Here is a 19,755-nt window from a genome sequence, read left to right as displayed (position 1 = left end):
TTTTTAAGGGGTGTGACTAAAGATATTTTGGAGGCAGCTACTTGGAGTTCAGTGCATACTTTCTCTAAGCATTATCACCTTCCACTTTACTCTAAATCTAGGGCTGGTTTTGCCACTGCAATTTTACAGGGCATTTTGGCAGCTCCTACTGCTCTATAGTTTTGCCATCCTCCCTTACCTCTGCTTTGGGATTCTACCCAAGTGTAAGGACTGCAGCAATGTGAGATGAAGAACATAGTACAGTTTTGTACCTACCATAAATGTAGATGTTCGAAGATCCACATTGCTGCAGTCCAATTTACCCTCCCTCCTTCCCCCGTGTAGTTAGAGGTGGTTGTGTGGGTTGGGTTGTAAATATTGTGTATATCGTATATATTGTACATATAATTAGTGCAAGGGTGGTTGGTTGGTTTTGCTGTCTTTTGGTTTTGACCTTTCTTTTTAGGGTCTTCTGACATCTGGGGCAAGAAAAGACTGAGGATATGACGTCGGTCATGCGCATTTGTACCCTGACGTCCTGATGTCAGTCTTAAGCGCCTTGACCGACGTCAGCCTAATACTTTGATATTCGGGCCGACCGAGGACAGCGGACTACCCAAGTGTAAGGACTGCAGCAATGTGGATCTTCGAACATCTACATTTATGGTAGGTACAAAACTGTACTTTTCTAATGGTTTTATTCTGTAGACATTGATGTCCTTCAAGGATGCATCTGCAGTCCTTACAAATGGGTTGTCCTGTCGTCAGGCAGCCCTTCGGTCGGCCGGATTCCAAAGTCTGGGTCTGGCTTCGGCTGGTGTCGCACTTCACCCGACGTCATTGCGGCAGTTCTTCGGGTATAAAGGCAGCAGCCAACGCCATTTTCCTCAGTCTTTCTTGCCGCGCGGCGCCCGAAGCAGAAGCTGTTCGCAAGTGCTGGTCGGTCAGATCCAGAGATTACTACTACCGAATACTACTTCGAAGACTTCTATAAAGCTAAGTACCCCGTTGGGGACTCTTTCTTGCCTCAGCCGATGTCAGAGAAAGTTAATAACTGTTTATCTTGTGGGAAACAAATACCTCATAAAGATTTCCACTCCTACTGCATACATTGTTTAGGCCCAGACCACGACGTAGCAGCTTGTCTAGCCTGTACTTCTTTTAACCGACGGACGCTTAGACGTCGCTCGGACTTTGCTGAACAGATTTTCGGCTCCGATTTTGCCTACATTATGCCACGGATCCTCCGACTCAAATTTCAAAAAGCGAAAGGACCGACACTCGGGTTAAGCAAACCACGAGTGTCTCGGCTTCGGCCGAAACCGAGCAAGCGGTTCTTTCTTCAGCCGATAACTTGCCTTCTACCGAGGCCTCTTCTAACCTGGTAGAAACGGCTTCTGAAATCCAACCTTCTGTCGCGATTTCACAGGATTTGTCAGACACCATTCCCCTAGATATTTCCACCCCTGCACGTGGAGCTGCTAGGCCTCCTCCAGCTATGTCTATTAAGGCCTTTGCCAGGGCTAAAGCAGCCAAAGCATCAAAACCTGTGCCTGCCAAGCCCCCCTCTCACAGGCCCAGCACCAGCTCCCATATGCTTTCTTTGGCAGAGGATCTCATCTCTTTAATTCGTGGAGCCCAGCCTCATCCAGACAGGGCCTCTCTCCCTCCTCCAGAAAAGAGGCCTAGAGCAGAGCCCCCTGAGCCAGTAGCCACAGATGATTCCTCTGATGACTCAGATCATACAGACCCTCCTGAGGCTTCTTATTCTCCTTACAAAGACTCTGATGCTGAGGAGTCCATCCCTTCAGCCTCTCCTCCTGAGGAATTTTCCTTTGGGGAAACCTTGCATGCTATGAGGGAACAATTTCAGTGGCAGGGCCAAGATTTCTCAGATTCTAGAAAAAGGCTTAGGACCTTTCTACACTTGCCACAGCATAGGCCCTTAGCTATACCTCCAGTTCTATCTGTTGTTGATGATGCATTTAATGATGCTTGCACTGCTCCTGATACTTTACCTCCAGCGGGGCCTGCTAAGCCCGATAGGTACTACAGGGTCCCGGACACTCATCACCACTTATATAAGGCTCCTTTTGCAGATCCAGAGACTATCTCCCAGGGCCCTAAAGCTGTAGCAGCTACTTCTTCTAAAACCCTCCCTTCTGAAAGGGATTCCAGGTCCTTAGAGATGGGGTAAAAAGTTTACACCTCTGCTACTTTGTCAGCTAGAGCTTTGAACTGCCAATTTCATATGATTCAATATCAAGAGTTTATGCTTGACCAGTTGACTAAAAAGCTGTCCTCTGAAGAATCTTTAGATAAAAAGTATATTCAAGAAATGTTACATAACATACAGCAAGTTAGTAACCATTCTTTAAAATGTGGCTATGATGCACTGGAGGCTTCCTTTAGATCAGCCATGACTGGCACAGTTATCAGGAGGCATGCATGGTTGAAAGAACAGGCATTACCAGACCATGTCAAATCTAAGTTTTTGGATGCACCTATGGACAAGGTCAATTTATTTGGTGCCCCCGCACAGCAGGTACTAAAAAAGATGGAAGAGAAAGCAAAATCTGTGCAGACAGTCAAAGATTTCTTACAAGTTCAACCTCCAAGGTTTAGCAGGAACTGGCCCTCCAAGAATTGGTCCTTTCCGGACTCCTCTAAGACACAAAGAGGCAGGAATAGGCTCTAGAGGCAGAAACCAATCCAGGGGTGCCTACAGGGGTCGCCAGTGGCAGGGTAACAACCAACGAGGCACCGATACAGCCACCACCACTACAGCAACTCAATCACAGTGACTTGGCGGTGGCACCGCCTACCAGGGAACAACTAGAAGCACCCTTAGGCGGAAAGCTAACATTATTTTCAAAAAACTGGCACTGCATTACAAGAGAAAAATGGATTTTGCAGACTATAGACAAAGGTTACAGGTTCCATTTCCATACACTACCAGGAAAGAGAGGAATGCCAAACCTTCCACCTTCTCAAAGGACAGAAGCTCTAAAACAAATATCTCAATTATTAAGAATGAGAGCTGTGGAAAAGGTACCATTTACCGAGCAAGGAAAGGGATTTTACTCCAGGCTCTTCCTGGTACCAAGAAAGGAAAACAAATGGAGGCCTTTTCTAGACCTGTCCGCTTTAAACACATTCCTCATTGTTCCAAAATTCAAAATGCTGACCCTACAGCAGCTTCTTCCCATGCTGGGCAAGGAGTCTTGGCTGGTAACTCTAGATCTCAAGGAGGCATACCTGCACGTCCCCATAAGACCAATTTGCAGAAGATACCTCAGATTTCTTGCAGGATCAGAGCATTATCAATTCTCAGCATTGCCCTTTGGCTTATCTACTGCGCCCAGAATGTTCACGAAATGCCTGGCATCAGTAATCGCTCATTGCAGACTTCAGGGAATTCAAATCTGTCCCTACCTGGACGACTGCCTGATACAAGCGGACAACAAAAAACAACTAACAGGAGACTTACAAAGAGTCATCTACCTGCTGCAAGCCCCGGGATATACAGTCAATACAAAAAAGTCAAGGCTGATTCCATCCCAAAGAATAACCTTTCTGGGTGCAGAATTGGACACATCAAAACAAATGGCATTTCTAACCACAGAAAAGAAAGAGCAACTTCCTCTCTACTTATTGGCATTAACAAAGCAGAGCCAACTAACTGCAAGAAAAGTGTTACAAGCTCTAGGCTTCATGGCATCCTGCATAATACTGGTCCCTCATGCCAGGCTGCATATGAGAAAGCTACAGTGGTACCTAAAGAATTTGTGGTCTCAACACAAGCACAGCCTAGAAACCAAAATTCCAATGATCCCATGCCTGAAGCAAGAGTTCTTATGGTGGGCTCGGGCCTGTCAATCAAACACAGGACTGCCCTTCTCCAAAAGTCAACCAAACCAAGCCATCACGACAGATGCCTCAGACCTCGGTTGGGGGGCACACATGATGGGCAAGTGCATTCAAGGCCTATGGACTCAAGACCAGCTGCATCTGCACATAAATCTAAAAGAAATGATGGCAGTAAAATTGGCAATCCAAGCATTCAGACCTATTCTCCACGAAGGCCAGTTGATGATAAGGACAGACAACACCACAGTTATGTGGTACATCAACAAACAGGGAGGCACACACTCATACCCTCTATGCCGGTTGGCACTGGACCTATGGGATGTGGCTCTGAGCTACAACATTCAATTACAGGCAATTTACCTACCAGGGAAGGAAAACATTCTAGCAGACATATTAAGCAGAACTACAACAGATGCCCACGAATGGATGTTGCATCCGGACATCTTCAAAACCATCACAAGAGAATGGGGATTACCAGAAATAGACTTGTTTGCATCCCCACTCAACCACCAGTTGAAGAAATTCTGCACAAGGACTTACCACCCACTAGCTTGGAAGGTGGACTCTCTATCCTTCAGTTGGAAAAACCTGACAGCATACGCATTCCCACCACTTCCTTTGATGCACAAGGTGCTTCTCAAGATCAAAGAGGAACGTCCGAGGATCATTCTGATAGCCCCAGACTGGCCAAGACAACATTGGTATCCACTGCTGAGGAGCATGTCTCGGGAGCAAATATGGACACTGTCCCTGATCCCATTACTGCTGACACAGAACAACTACAACATCCTGCATCCAAACCTAAAAACTCTGCAGCTAACTGCCTGGAACATTACATAACAGCAATTAACCCAAATTTATCCCAAAGGGTTAAAGACATAATCCTGGAGGCTCGTAGACCTTCAACAAGAAAGAATTATGCAGCAAAATGGAAAAGATATCTCATCTGGAGTACTGCAAAGGGGCAAGATGTGACACTGGTGAACATAGCCAACATCCTGGAGTACTTGGCGGAGCTCTTTCATACAGGCCTGTCCTATTCCTCCATCAAGATACATGCATCAGCTATTTCAGCAGAATACAGCTTAGATCCTCCTGTCTTCTCATCCTCTGCTCAGACAGTTTCTGAGAGGAATTAAAATGTAAAACCTCCCAGGAAACCTCCATTGCCAGCATGGGACTTGAACTTTGTGCTAGAAAAACTGACTCTACCTCCTTCGAACCAGCAGCTACAGCAGAATTGCAATACTTATCCTGGAAGACTGCTTTCCTGCTGGCAATAACTTCAGCAAGAAGGGTCTCTGAACTACAGGCATTAATGGCAGTACAACCCTTCCTGATCTTCCATCAAGATAGAGTGTCCTTGAGAACAAATCCTACATTTATGCCTAAGGTGGTATCCAGAGTCTCTTTAAATCAGGCTATCCACCTTCCTACATTCTTCCCCAATCCACAGAACAGGGGAGAAAAACTCTTGCATACCTTGGATGTACACAGACAATTACGCTACTACCTGGACAGGACAAAAAACAATAGAAAAACTGACCAGCTTCTGGTAGCATATGCAACAGGAAAGGAAGGAAAACCAATTTCTAAACAGACAATCTCCAAATGGATAGGAAATTGCATTAGATTTTGTTACTCCTACCATGGAAAGAAAACTCCATAGAACATCAGGCCTCACTCCCCAAGGGCTACAGCCACTACCACAGCTTTCTTACGAGGAGTGGCTACCAAGGACATTATAGAGGCTGCTACTTGGACCTCCGTGCATACATTTGCCAAGCATTATAATCTACCTCTATACTCTAGATCCCGTGCTGGTTTTGCCACTGCTGTTTTGCAAGGGATACTAACTACACCATAATCTACTCTCATTTCCTCCTCCCCTAGTCTAGCTATGGTATTCTACCCATTTGTAAGGACTGCAGATGCATCCTTGAAGGACATAGTACAGTTTTGTACCTACCATAAATGTAGATATCCGAGAGGAATGCATCTGCAGTCAGGATTACCCACCCTCCTTCCCCTCTGAGGTACTCCTAGGGTACTTACCAATCTTCAGCTAGCTTGGGGGGGATCTATTATGGTGTATTTGTTTGTATATATGTACATACATGCTTATTTTGTGTGTTTGCTCTCTACTATTTGACATTTATCCAAATTTAGCCATCCAGGAGGGCACCTGGCATCTGGGGCAAGAAACACTGAGGAAAATGGCGTCGGCTGCTGCCTTTATACCCGAAGAACTGCCGCAATGACGTCGGGTGAAGTGCGACACCAGCCGAAGCCAGACCCAGACTTTGGAATCCGGCCGACCGAAGGGCTGCCTGACGACAGGACAACCCATTTGTAAGGACTGCAGATGCATTCCTCTCGGACATCTACATTTATGGTAGGTACAAAACTGTACTTTCTGGTTTTTATACTGTACTAATGTTAGATCCACATGTTTAAAGTTTTACAGATACAGTTTTAGAATCTGTTAATGCTGGGGTCAAACTGGCTGGGTTCAAAACGTCCTGTACCCTAATATCCAGTACCACAATCTCAGCCCCATTGATCCTTCAATCCTTGGGGTCATTGTTGGCAGTTATAGTTCTAGTTCCTGTAGCAAGTTTCACATGAGAATTTTTTAATTGATGTTAGCAGCATAATAGTCTATTCTTTACCAACGTGTCAGCTTACATAAGAATCACTCAGGCATGCAAGCAATACCTTTGGTGGTGGATTCAGGCAGACCAGGTTTTATAAGGCCTGTCCCTTCATTCTCCATCAACTCAAGGCTATAGTAACCACGGATGCCTGCCAGATTGAGTGGAGGGGGAATTTCCTGGGGAAGACTGGCCGAGGCACTTTGTCCACCAGAAGCCAACAGACGTAATAATGTCCTGGAAATGAGAGCAGTGCAGTGCTCTTAACATTGCAGGCCTTCAAAGACTGTGTCCCTTTTAGGACAGTTGCGATCCAGACAGATAATGTCAGCGGTCTGGTACATCAACAAACAATGAGGAACCAGATCTTGCCCCCTGTATCAAGAAGCCTTCAGAGTATGGCAATGGGTGAATTCAACCAACCGGTTTCTGATAGCGTAGGGCATTCTGGGGAATCTAGCGTGGTAGTACAATTGGCCCCCAGGTATCCTCTGTACTTATCCCCCAACCCCCAAGTTTCTGCAGAAAGCTGTCCGGTTGAAGACCAGAGTCATCCTCATTGCACCCTATTGGCCTTGACAAATTTGGTTCCCCTTTCTTTGGCCTCATCTGATTTACCCACCTTTGGATTCTGGATCCAATTCCAGACTTTACCCGACAGGCATTATTCATCCGGATATCTTTAACCTCAAGCTAACAGAGTGTTTTTTCCACTTCCTTTAATAGCCAGACAACCCATGCTTTCATCACCTTGTTCATCATACCTTTTTATCTTCCCATAAAACTTCCACCATAGAAGTAAGTGGAAAAGATTTTTGGGGGGGGCGAATTATAAACATATTGACCCTTTTTCTGCCCCAGTACAGTGTGTTCCAGAGGTTTTGGTGACCATTTTCACTGAAGGAGCTAGCTTCTCAACCATTAAAGTCCAATTGGCAACCATGTCTAATTTTCTTACTGGGTTTCAGAACTCTTCTCTGGTTTCATCCAAACTTTGTAAAGCCTTCTTGAAAGGCACACTTCTCTTGAGGCCTCCGTGCAAGTGTAAAGACTTTTCGATGGGATTTTAATCTGGTATGCAGGCCTTAATTCATTTCCCCCTTTGAACCAGCAGCAAAATGTGATCGTAAGTTTCTGACCTGGAAAACTATTTTTTTTTGGGGGGGGGGGGTTATAGAACCAATCACTTCTGCCTCAAGAATTTCAGTTACAAGCTTCGTCTTCCAAACCTCCCTTCTTTCCTTCCTAAGGTGGTGTCAGAATGTAACATCAACCAGACCATTAATCTGCCAGTTTTCTTCCCTAAATTCACAACAAGAGGTGAATATACACTACACTTATTAGATGTTCACAGACAGTTGTGTTTTTTACTTGCACAGAACAAAGGATTTTAGGAAAACAGACCAATTATTTATCTCCTTTGCAGATTCAAATTAGGCAAATCAGTGGCAAAAGTTAACTCTACCAGATGGTTGACTGGCATAGCATTTGTCTACAACAAGTTGGGCCTGTCCCTACCAAAACTATTAAGAGCCCATTCACCTAGGTCATTGGCAACTAAAGTATTTCTAGCTAGGGCTTCTATGAAAAACATATGTGCAGCTGCAGTTTGGGCCAGTCCCTCGTACTTTTATTACTCATTATAAACTGGATCTGGTCTCGAGGTCAAGAGCAGCTTTAGACTCAGCTGTGTTCAGGAATATCCTTCCTTGGAGTCCACCCAGGATTTTAGGTAGCTGGGGACTCTATCCCAACTGTTGAGGAGTGAATGAAAACTGACATCTGATGACGTTATGTACAAAACCATAATGTTCCATCTGTGTTGTCCATGTCCATCCTCCTTCCTCAACCCCACCCCCACCCCCCCACCAACCCCCATCCTTTTAACAATTGATCTCTGGAAAAGTGAGAGATTATATGGATACCTCTGTCCTTTATGTTGATCTCCAGATTATGGCTTTTTATCTACAGTATATGGTAATATTTCTTACATTATGTACACCAGCAAACGACCTGAGTTATGTTAAGGGTTGCTACATTATGGGTAAGGGAGGAGTTGTAGCCCTTTTTAGCCATGAGCTTAAAATAACTGCTGATTTGGATCCAAACCCAATTGTTGAGGAAGAATGAAAATAGACAACACATTTGGAACGTTATGATAAGTACATAACTTGTTTTTTCCTATGGTCCAGTAGTACAAGGTTTGATTCCCTCAGCCTCCATTGCCTAGCAGTGTGACTCTCAGCAAGTCACTTAACCAGACACCACTCGCAGACTAAGTCTGAAAAAAGTTCTATGGAGATCAGTGCTCTACCCTGGAAAACAAATATAAATAAATTTGCAGAGATCATTTACAAAGTCGACCACAAAAAGTAAACTTCAATCTTTAGGTTTTTCATTTAATTTCAGTCTATATATATCTATATATAGATATATATATATATATCTATATATAGATATATATATATATCTATATATATATATATATAGATATATATATATATCTATATCTATATATAGATATATATATATATATATATATATATATATATATATATAGATAGATAGATTTTATATATATATATATATATATAGATATATAGATATATATAAATAAATACACATGTAGTGGGATATGTGCTATATAAAATTAGAATATTCCCAAGTATGCATAGTATAAACCCGAGTTAAAAATAAAAGTGACTGACTTCTAGATAAGTACATTTTCTCACCTGATGGCAAAATTAAGTGTTGATTTGCTGTCAATCAAGTAGGTTACAAGGCAGAATTAACTGTAAAGGTTCAAAAGCAAGAGCTAAACGTTTTGCACATAAATTGAAGTACGTTTACTGCTTGCAATTTATTGAATTATTAGAGTCAGTCGTACAGAGATGGTGATTTGATAATTTTGTTGTTAACAAGACAGTAACAAGGCATGTATGGAAGGGAATAAAAGAAAGTGGACTAAAGTAGTGATAGGTTCATAGGTGTTTACTAAGCTAATGACCACAAGGGCCTTTTTAAGCCTAGCCATGCATCTCAACTCTCTGACAAGTTCTGATGCCCTTAAGTGTATGCAAGGGCCTGGGAGATGAACAATTTACAGGCTGCCTGTGTCCATTAGAGACATAGGTTCCGAACGATGGATGAATTATTCAAATGTGGTACCGCACGTGTTACTTTTAGTGAAAACATTTTTGAAATGTCATGAAATGATAGATTTAAGATTTTAGACATTTGCTTTAATTCTTACTACAGTTTAAGAATAGTCATGTTTGTAAATCAGAATTGTAACTGCATTAATCAAAAGAGGAAAATGCTAACTATTGGAGTTTTGTGTTTAGGGACAGTGTTAGGTAGTTCACTGTGTTAATGTCTCTAATTCTATTTGAATGTATTCTACTTCAACACAGTGTATCCAGCTTGTTGAAAAAAGTGTTTGAATTTGGTGTAAACATCTGTGTAGCGTGTGCATTATGCTAAGTGAAATGTACTTTGTTCTTCAAGCCTGATGCCTTGTCCCAAGCAGAGCAGAACTCTGTGCTTCAAAATGAGCCAAGACGTTGCTTAAAACCTGCAAAAGGGGGCGATCTTTATCTTAGGTTTGCCACTAAAGGTAAGAAAGTCAAGAGGAAAACCTTTGCTCAGAGAAAAAATATAAAATGTCTTGGGTCTTTTGCTGAAGTATTACTGCATTAATATTTAGTATTTAATTCTCGGCAAATTTTTTCAGTTGTCAAGTAAAGATCATCAGAATCTACACTTCACATTGCTACAGAAAACTGTTAATTTTAGCTTTCAGATTATCTACTTGATTTGGGAAGCCGTAATATGCACACACATTATTACTAAAGAAAGGATCCAATGTTGTCTACTTCATCTGGCTTCAGTCTGTGGATTATTGGAGCCGACACTGACCAATTCCTTCAACTTCCAACTCACCAGGCTCTGCTTCCCTTACCTACAACCCCACACTCCTCAGCCAACCCTCCAGATCTAGTTTGCAGCTACTCCTGTCAGCAGCTCATTACAGCTCCACTTCGGTGCATCATTTTTCAATAGCTGTAATATAGTGTTTTCTTGCTCTTTGTGCCTTCTTTTAACTAGTATTGTTAGCCTAGTTCATTGTGTGCTTCTCTAGGTAGATTGGTAGTTTGGAAGTCTTAACCTAGCTTAGTGTAGGCTTGTTTTTTTTGCTGGTTGTAGTAGTAATTTGATCAGTTTGATGTGGCTAAAGGTTTTAAAAAATGTGTTGCCTGCAGGCATAAATTACTATCGTAGGATTCAAATGATAAATGTGTGTAGTTTGAGAGTTGCTCACCTGGACTGTTTTATGCTCGATTGTGAGGAGTTTGTGTCCAGACTGTCAATGAGTATCAGGCCAAGTTGGTCCTTCCTCCTACTGGCCTTTCATCTGCTTCTACTTCTTCCTTGGCTCTGAAGATTGAGTCCAACAAACATCGGTATCAGGGCATCAGGTCTTCCAAGGGGATTTGAAAATGTCCTCTTGTGCTTCTGTCCTTGGTCCATCTTCCTTCGGCTCACCGACGTCATCTTTGAGGTTGAATAAAGCTTTATCAATGGCTCTGAGCCTTCTTAGCCCCTTTCTGCATAAAAGGGCTCCTTCAGGTAGGACAGCTTCCCCATTATTCCCGTCTACCCCACCAAGAGCGGTCACCTTTGTAGTCTCCTCCCCCACCCTAGTTCTGAATCTCCCTGGCTTGAATGCAGCAGAAGGGTTCGTCATCAAAGTTGCCCTTCAAGCCCATTCATTGAGGTCTGTGGGCAATGTTAAAGCTTCTGACTTGGAGCAGCTGGTGTCCTTTTTGCACACACAGATGCAGTTAGGCCGTATCTCTTCGATTCTCGGTCCAATTCACGGCACTTCAGCTCTGTCTGTCTGGCCTCCTCCCTCAGACTCCTTGGATCCTAGGTCATTAGGTCTGGCTGCTTTCCCAGCTTCAGGGTCTGAACTGATGGCTTGGCCATCTTCGGCTCCGACTCGCTCCTGGTCTTCTCAACTCTGACTACTTCGGGGCTGTCTGGACCTCAGAGCTGTGGCATCAAGGCTAGGGTTTCCGGGTCTGGTTCAACTGTTCCAGCTTCGGGTTTATCTCTCCCACTCGGAGCGTTGGCATCTGACAGCTTGGCTCCAATCTCAGTGTAGGAGCTAGGCTTAGCTCACCTGGGCTTGGGTGTCTCACTAGTATCTTTGGGTCTGGGAATCTCTGTTCTGGGAAGCCAGCGTCTGCTTCTGACTTCCTTGTGGAAAGTATGATCTCTTCTAAGGCGATGGAGATGGGTCTGGTTTCTGCAGACAGTCTTCCATCCCTTTTCTCATCTGGGTCTGTGACCAGTTATAAGCCTGCTCCTGGACAGACTATGCTGATGGGTCTCCAGCCTGCTCCATAGCAAAGCTTCCTGCCTCTTTCTCCTTTCCTCTAGCATAGCTAGAGCGAGAGGTTTCAGGAAAGAGGAGATGTATGAGGAAACACCTTGACTCGCCAGAGGAGTCACTCATGGAGGATACTAACCTCGAAAAAGGAGAAGGGTCCCCTAAGCCTCAGCTGGATGATGCCTTTTTTGGCAGTCTGTTGGAGCTACTTTGCTAATCAAGAGGTTGGACCACTGAGGCTCCCTCTCTGGAGGAGTTGATGTTTTTGAAGGCCTTCATCGTGGATGTTCTTCATGTTTCACTGTTGCAGCCATTACATTTGGGTTATCTGCTTGCAGTAGCCCTCAGTCGGCCTGTCTCAGATCGGTTGCTGTCTCTTCTTCCGTGACGTCAGGTAGTCAGGGGTATAAAACATGCAACCGACGCCATTACATCAGTCTTTCTTGCCGTGCGGTGCCCGAAGCAGGAGCAGTTTGCAAGTGCCAGTCGGCCAACTCCTGAAATTTTCGTTTTCGAGTTTCAGAACCGAAGTCTTTTAACTAAAGCTAAGTACCCTGTTAGGGAAACTTTTCTTGCTCCTTATCGATGTCAGTAAAAGTTAATAATTGCATTTTTTGTGGAAAGCAAATACCTCACAAAGATCTACCTTTATCTACTTATCAGGATTCTGATGCAGAGGACTCTTATTTCCTTTGCTTCCCCTCCAAAGGATTTTTCTTTTGGTGAAACCTTGCACACTTTAAGGGAACATTTCCACTGGGAAAGCCAGGATTTTTCTAATTCAAAAAAGAGGCTAAGGGATTTCTTACTCCTGCCTCAGCATATGCCTTTAGTTATATCTCCTGTACTAGACATTGTTGATGATGCCTTTTTGGAATCTAGTTTGGCCCCTGATTCTTGCCTCCTGCTCCCAGAAAATCTGATAGATATTTCAGGGTCCCTGATTCTCACAAGTTCCTTTTTAAAAATCCTAGATCCAGAGACTATTTCACAGGGACCCAAGGGCATTAAGGCTTCTGCTAAAAATCCTACCCCATCTGATGAGACTCCAGGGCGCTGGATAGATGGGGTAAGAAGGTTTACACTTCTGCAACCTTGGCCATTAGGATCTTAAACTGTCAGCTTCATATGTTAAAGTATCAACAACATGTTATTGGATTGCTTAAACAGAAAATGATGTTGATTCCTGACTGTGCTGAAAATAAAGAATTGCAGGATTTAATGCATTCTGCTGAACAGGTTGGAAAACATACTTTGCAATGTGGATTTGATTAATTAGAGGCCTCTTGCAGGGCTGCTGTCACTGGGTCTGTACTCAGAAGGCATGCTTGGCTTAAGGAGCAATCTTTGCCTGATCATGTTAAAGCTAAACTGTTGGATGCTTCCTTAAATCAGGACCGCCTGTTTGGCAACAAAGCGGAGGAATTTCTTAAAAAGATGGAAGATTAAGCTAAATCTATGCAAACTGTTAAAGATTTCTTACAAGTTCAGCCTCCAAGATTTAGTAGGCATTGGCCATCTAAGAATTGGTCCTTTTTGGCCCCATCCAGGTCTTCTCAATCCAAACCCAGAACTAGCAGAAACCCCAGGTTTCAGTCGTAGGGTATGCACAAGACTAAGCAGTGGGGGGCTTCCGCATCCAAATCTGGGAGTAGTAAGGCTCCCCCCTATGGAAAACTATCTCAATGACTTGCTTTTAAAACTTCCAGGCACTTCTCAACTGAGTGCTCCTTTAGGTGGAAAGATTGGTCTGCAGGCCAAAAACTGGGAACTCATTACCCAGGACAAATGGGTTTTAAATATAGTGTCCCGAGGATACAGATTTCACTTCCACACGATGTTCATCGTGCATACAGCTGCAGTAATCACAGATGGGTTCTCTGCCGTCAGGCGGTCCCTCGGTCGGCCGAATTCCAAAGTCTTGGTCTGGCGTCGGTTGCCGTCGCTTTCTCTTCTGACGTCAGTGAGGCCAGAGTATATAAGAGACAGCCGACGCCATGTTCTCCAGTCTTTTTTGCTGCACGGTGCCCGAAGCAGAAGCAGTTCGCAAGTGCCGGTCGGCCAGCTCCTGAATTACGGAAATTTTGGAAACCGAAGTCTTCATTAAAGCTAAGTACCCCGTTGGGGAAACTTTTCTTGCCTCAGACCGATGTCAGAAAAAGTTAATAATTGTATTTCTTGTGGGAAGCAAATACCGCATAAGGATTTCCATTCCCTCTGCATACCTTGTTTAGGCCCAGACCACAACGTCTCAGGCTGTCGCTTTTGCGCTACCTTCAATAAACGCACTATTAAGCGTCGGGCGGAGTTCGCCCAACACTATTTTGGTAAAGCTTTTGATTATAAAATGTCGTCGGACACTCCGACTACCGTTTTGTCCAAAAAACGCAAGGACAAGGACCGACACGCGAGGCCCGCGGTCCCCACGCCAAAACAGGTTACACGTGGTCCGGTTCTCAGCGAGACGCCTTTGCAGTCCCTGACTACCGACGACACTCCTTTGGCGGTGTCCTCTGTACCCGAGACCGCTGGGACCTCGGCCCTTTCCCAGACTACAACCACCGAAGCCTTTGCTAATGTTGAGCCTACTAATGTGGACAGGTCCACCTCCACCCATGGTGTCTTTAGACCCTAATCTTCTTTTTCTATTAAGGCCTTTACTAAATCCAAAGCAGCCAGGCATCCCAAGAGGCCTGTTGCACAGGGCCCATCTCCAGGTTCCATGCCTAAAAAACAGATGCTTAAAATGGCTGAGGATTTAATTACTCTTATCAGAGGTTCTCAACCCCCTCCAGACAAGAGACCCAGAGTGGAGGAAGATTCTCCCTCTTCTGATCAGGGATCCATTTTATCAGAACATTCTGATGTAGAGGAACACTCTTACTCCCCTTTTGAGGATTCGGATGCAGAGCAGTCCATCTCTTCTGTATCCCCTCCTGAGGATTTTTCCTTTGGGGAAACCTTGCACACCTTGAGGGAACACTTCCATTGGGAAGGCCAAGACTTTTCAGATTCCAAGAAAAGACTTAGGGAATTTCTTTTGTTACCTCAACACAGACCTCTGGCGATACCCCCCCGATTTGGACATTCTTGATGATGTTTATTCGGAGGCTTGCCTTAACCCGGATTCTCTGCCTCCTGCACCAGTCAAACCTGATAGGTACTACAGAGTACCTAACTCTCACCAATTTCTCTTCAAAAGCCATAATGCTGACCCTGAAACCATTTCACAAGGCCCCAAGGGTTTGAAGGCCTCCACTGCCAAGAATCCACTTCCTGCAGAAAGGGAGTCAAGATCTTTAGAAAGGTGGGGAAAGAAGGTATATACCTCGGCCACCCTAGCCATGAGGGCCTTAAATTGTCAGTTTCATATGCTTAAATATCAACAGTTCCTGTTATCACAATTAAGGAATAAAATGTCTCAACCTGAACAACCGGATTTAGAGGAGTTACAGGATATGATGCATAGTGCAGATCAAGTGGGTAAACACACTTTACAATGTGGTTATGATGCCCTAGAGGCTTCAAGTAGAGCGGCTGCTACAGGATCAGTCATTCGCAGACATGCCTGGCTTAGAGAACAAAACTTGCCTGATCATGTGAAAGCTAAACTTCTAGATGCTCCTTTACAAAAGGATGTGCTGTTTGGTACTAATGCTGAGGAGATACTACGGAAAATGGAAGAAAAAGCCAAATCTATGCAAACTGTCAAAGCCTTTTTACAGGTCCAACCACCATGTTTTAGCAGAAATTGGCCTTCAAAAAACTGGTCCTTTCCAGCCACTGACAAGCCCCAAAGAGGTAGATACAGATGCATAAGGGGCAGAGGGCAATCACAAGGATCATATAGAGGCCGACAATGGCAAACTCCAGCACCAAGAGGTGGCGAGGGCAGTGCACAACAATACAGGAAGCAAACCCAATGACTCCCTCATTTCCATGCCAAGCACGTCTCAGCTGGCAGCACCTTTGGGAGGAAAGCTAGCATTATTTGCAGGCAATTGGCATATTGTCACAACAGACAAATGGATCCTGGACATTATAAACAGAGGCTACAAATTTCATTTTCACACTCTTCCAAAAATGAGAGGCATGCCAAACCTGCCACAGAATCAAAGGGCAGAGGCACAACTACAAATTTCAAAGCTCATAAGCATGAGAGCTATTCAAGAGGTACCTACTCACGAACAAGGTCAAGGTTTTTATTCAAGACTTTTTCTGGTACCAAGGAAAGGATCCGACTGGAGACCCATTTTGGACTTATCCATCCTAAACACATTTCTACTGCCAAAATTCAAGATGCTCACATTACAGCAACTTCTTCCCATGCTGGACAAGGAGTTTTGGCTGGTAACATTGGACCTCAAGGAGGCATACCTGCATGTCCCAATCAGACAAAGCTGCAGAATCTACCTCAGATTTCTTGCAGGTTCAATCCACTATCAATTCTCTGCATTGCCCTTTGGCTTATCTACTGCGCCCAGAGTATTCACAAAGTGCCTGGCATCAGTGATTGCCTACTGCAGACTTCAAGGGATACAAATTTACCCTTATTTGGACGACTGCCTGATCCAAGCGGACAGCAAACACATACTTCTGGAACATCTGGCATATGTGACACGGTTACTGCATTCTCTGGGATACACAATCAACAAAGAGAAATAAAGGCTAACACCATCTCAGAAAATAACTTTCCTGGGTGCCAACTTGGACACAAACACCCAGATGGCCTATCTTACGCCAGAAGAACAGGGGCAACTATCTCAGTACTTCAAAATACTAGCAAAAAGTACCAGGCTTACTGCAAGGAAAATCCTGCAGGCTCTGGGATTCATGGCATCTTGCATTCTTTTAATCCCATGTGCAAAGCTGCATATGAGGAAACTTCAATGGTACCTAAAAAACCTATGGTCTCAACACAGTCACAGTTTGGAAACAATAATACCAATAATCCCATGTTTGCAAAAGGAATTTCTATGGTGGGCCCAAGCATGTCAAGCAAACACAGGCCTCCCATTCTGCAAGCCTCAAGCAAAGCAAGTTATCACAACAGACGCCTCAGATTACGCCTGGGGGGCGCACATGACGGACAGGTGCATCCCAGGGCAAATGGTCCCAAAAGGAAAAGCACCTTCACATCAATCAAAAAGAAATGCTAGCAGTAATAAATGCAATTACAGCTTTCAAGGACTTCCTGCATCCAGGACAATTACTGATGAGAACAGACAACACCACAGTAATGTGGTACATAAACAAACAAGGAGGAACACATTCATACCCCTTGTGCAGACTAGCCATGACTCTTTGGAACTTGGCTCTGGAATGGCAAATCGAACTTCAAGCACAGTACTTGCCAGGATTGGAAAACATGCTGGCAGACAATTTAAGCAGAAATGACAGATCCACACGAATGGAAGTTACATCCTCAGGTGTTTACAGAAATAATCCAAGTGTGGGGGAGGCCAGACATAGATCTTTTTGCCTCCCACAGGAATCATCAATTGGAAAAGTTTTGTTCGAGGACCTTTCATCCAAAGGCCTGGAGAGTGGACGCCCTTTCATTCAGTTGGACAGCATGGACAGTTTACGCATTCCCACCTCTGCCTCTTCTGCCCAAGGTACTTTTGAAAGCAAGAGCAGACAGACCGAAGATAATACTGATTGCTCCAGATTGGCCAAGGCAACACTGGTACCCACTGCTGAGGAGCCTAACTCATACTCCTCCCTGGTCCCTGCCTCTAATGCCTCTTCTGCTGACTCAGCACAGCTACAAAACTCTTCACAGTCAGCTGAAAACACTCAATCTCGCTGCATGGAAAATTCCTTAACACCACGATGGACCCTACTCTCCAAGGAGGTGCAGGATGTCATTTTGGAGGCCAGAAAGCCATCTACTAGAAAAGCTTACTCCGCAAAATGGAAGCGGTTTTGTTCTTGGAATGAGAAAAAAGGCCAGGACCCTAGAAAACTGAACTTGCCTCAGGTATTACATTATCTAGTTGAGCTGCTGAACAGTGGACTTTCATTTTCTTCCATAAAAATCCATGCCTCAGCCATTTCTGCAGAATTCAACACGGATCCTCCCTTATTTTCTCATCCACTCTTACGACAGTTCCTCAGAGGGGCTAAGAATATAAGACCACCAAGGAAACAACGAATACCAGCCTGGGATCTTAATTACATACTAGAAAAATTAACATTGCCTCCTTTTGAACCAGCTGCCTCAACAGATTTGCAATATTTGTCCTGGAAAACTGCCTTCCTTCTGGCTATCACTTCAGCTCGTAGAGTTTTGGAACTACAGGCCCTCATGGCGGTGCAGCCCTTTCTCATTTTCCATCAGGACAGGGTTTCCCTTCGTACCAACCCATCATTTATGCCTAAAGTGGTATCCAGGGTAGCTTTAAATCAAGCCATACACCTTCCTACCTTTTAACCCAATCCTCAAAACAAAGGGGAAAGGCTGCTACATTCTTTAGACATCCATAGGCAGCTACGTTACTATTTGGACAGAACAAAGTCTTTCAGGAAATCAGAACAACTCTTTGTGTCCTATGCTGTAGGGGCTCAAGGGAAGCCAGTTTCCAAGCATACTATTTCAAAGTGGATAGGCCACTGCATACGGTTTTGTTATTCCTATCATGGGAAATCTGTTCCTACAGGTATCAGATCACACTCCACCAGGGCCACAGCTACCTCTACAGCCTTCCTCAGAGGAGTTCCTACCAAAGATATTCTGGAGGCAGCCACTTGGAGTTCTGTGCATACCTTCACAAAACACTACCACCTGCCTTTATATTCCAGAACAAGAGCAGGCTTTGCCACTGCTGTTTTGCAGGGCATTCTGTCTCAACCCAGTTCCTCCTAGTACCTACCACCCTGTGCGTAGCTTTGGGACTCTACCCATCTGTGATTACTGCAGCTGTATGCACGATGAACATAGTACAGTTTTGTACCTACCATAAATGTAGATGTTCGAGTGCTAATACAGCTGCAGTACAGGTTTCCCTCCCTCCTTCCCCACTTGGTAAAGGCATGGGGCCTAACAACCTCTTCATACAACCTGACTGGGTTATCCTTCTGTGGTTTATTTGCTTGCAACCACTGATTTTGGATTATATTGCATTGCATGTATACACATATAAGCATAATTTATGTATTGCCTTCCTTCTGGGGGCACCTGACATCTGGGGCAAGAAAGACTGGAGAACATGGCGTCGGCTGTCTCATATACTCTGGCCTCACTGACGTCAGAAGAGAAAGCGACGACAACCGATGCTGGACCAAGACTTTGGAATTCGGCCGACCGAGGGACCGCCTGACGGCAGAGAACCCATCTGTGATTACTGCAGCTGTATTAGCACTCGAACATCTACATTTATGGTAGGTACAAAACTGTAATTTACCAACACTAAGCGGGTGGCCAGATCTACCCCCAAATCAGTGGGCAGAGGCTCAAAAGCAAGTACTTTCTCTCTAAAGCATGGGGGCTATTCAGTTGTTACCATAAGAGGAAAAGGGACAAGGTTTCTATTGGAGACTTTTCCTGGAACCCAGAAAAGACAATTCATGATGTCCTATCCTGGACCTTTCTACTCTAAACACCTGTTTGGTGATTCCAAAATTCAAGATGCTGACTCTTCACCAGTTGCTTCCTATGCTAGGCAAGGATGCCTGGTTGGCAACACTAGATTTAAAAGAAGCATACCTGCACATCCCTATCAGGGAATCTTGCAGAAGATACCTACGCTTCAAAGCAGGCTACATGCACTGTCAGTTCTCTGCACTGCTCTTTGGCTTATCTACTGCGCCTAGGGTATTCACAAATTGCCTAGCTCCAGTCATTGCATTTTGCAG

At 44.3% G+C, this 19,755-nt stretch overlaps 1 protein-coding gene across 1 annotated transcript in view; it reads left to right on the top strand.

Moving 5' to 3' along the window:
* NCBP3 (nuclear cap binding subunit 3) overlaps positions 1–19,755 on the top strand; it is a 1,620,559-nt gene that overhangs the window by 696,951 nt on the left and 903,853 nt on the right. Inside the window, exon 7 of the mRNA XM_044054866.1 lies at positions 10,011–10,119. Within this exon, the coding sequence (XP_043910801.1) occupies positions 10,011–10,119 (109 nt within the window). The remainder of the gene's footprint in view (positions 1–10,010; positions 10,120–19,755) is intronic.

Source organism: Protopterus annectens, chromosome 13.part0, assembly GCF_019279795.1.
Source record: "Protopterus annectens isolate FY-2018-M chromosome 13.part0, PAN1.0, whole genome shotgun sequence".
NCBI classification, from domain to species: domain Eukaryota; kingdom Metazoa; phylum Chordata; order Ceratodontiformes; family Protopteridae; genus Protopterus; species Protopterus annectens.
Note: the sequence above shows the minus strand (reverse complement) of the source record. Positions and strands in the feature narration are given on the sequence as shown.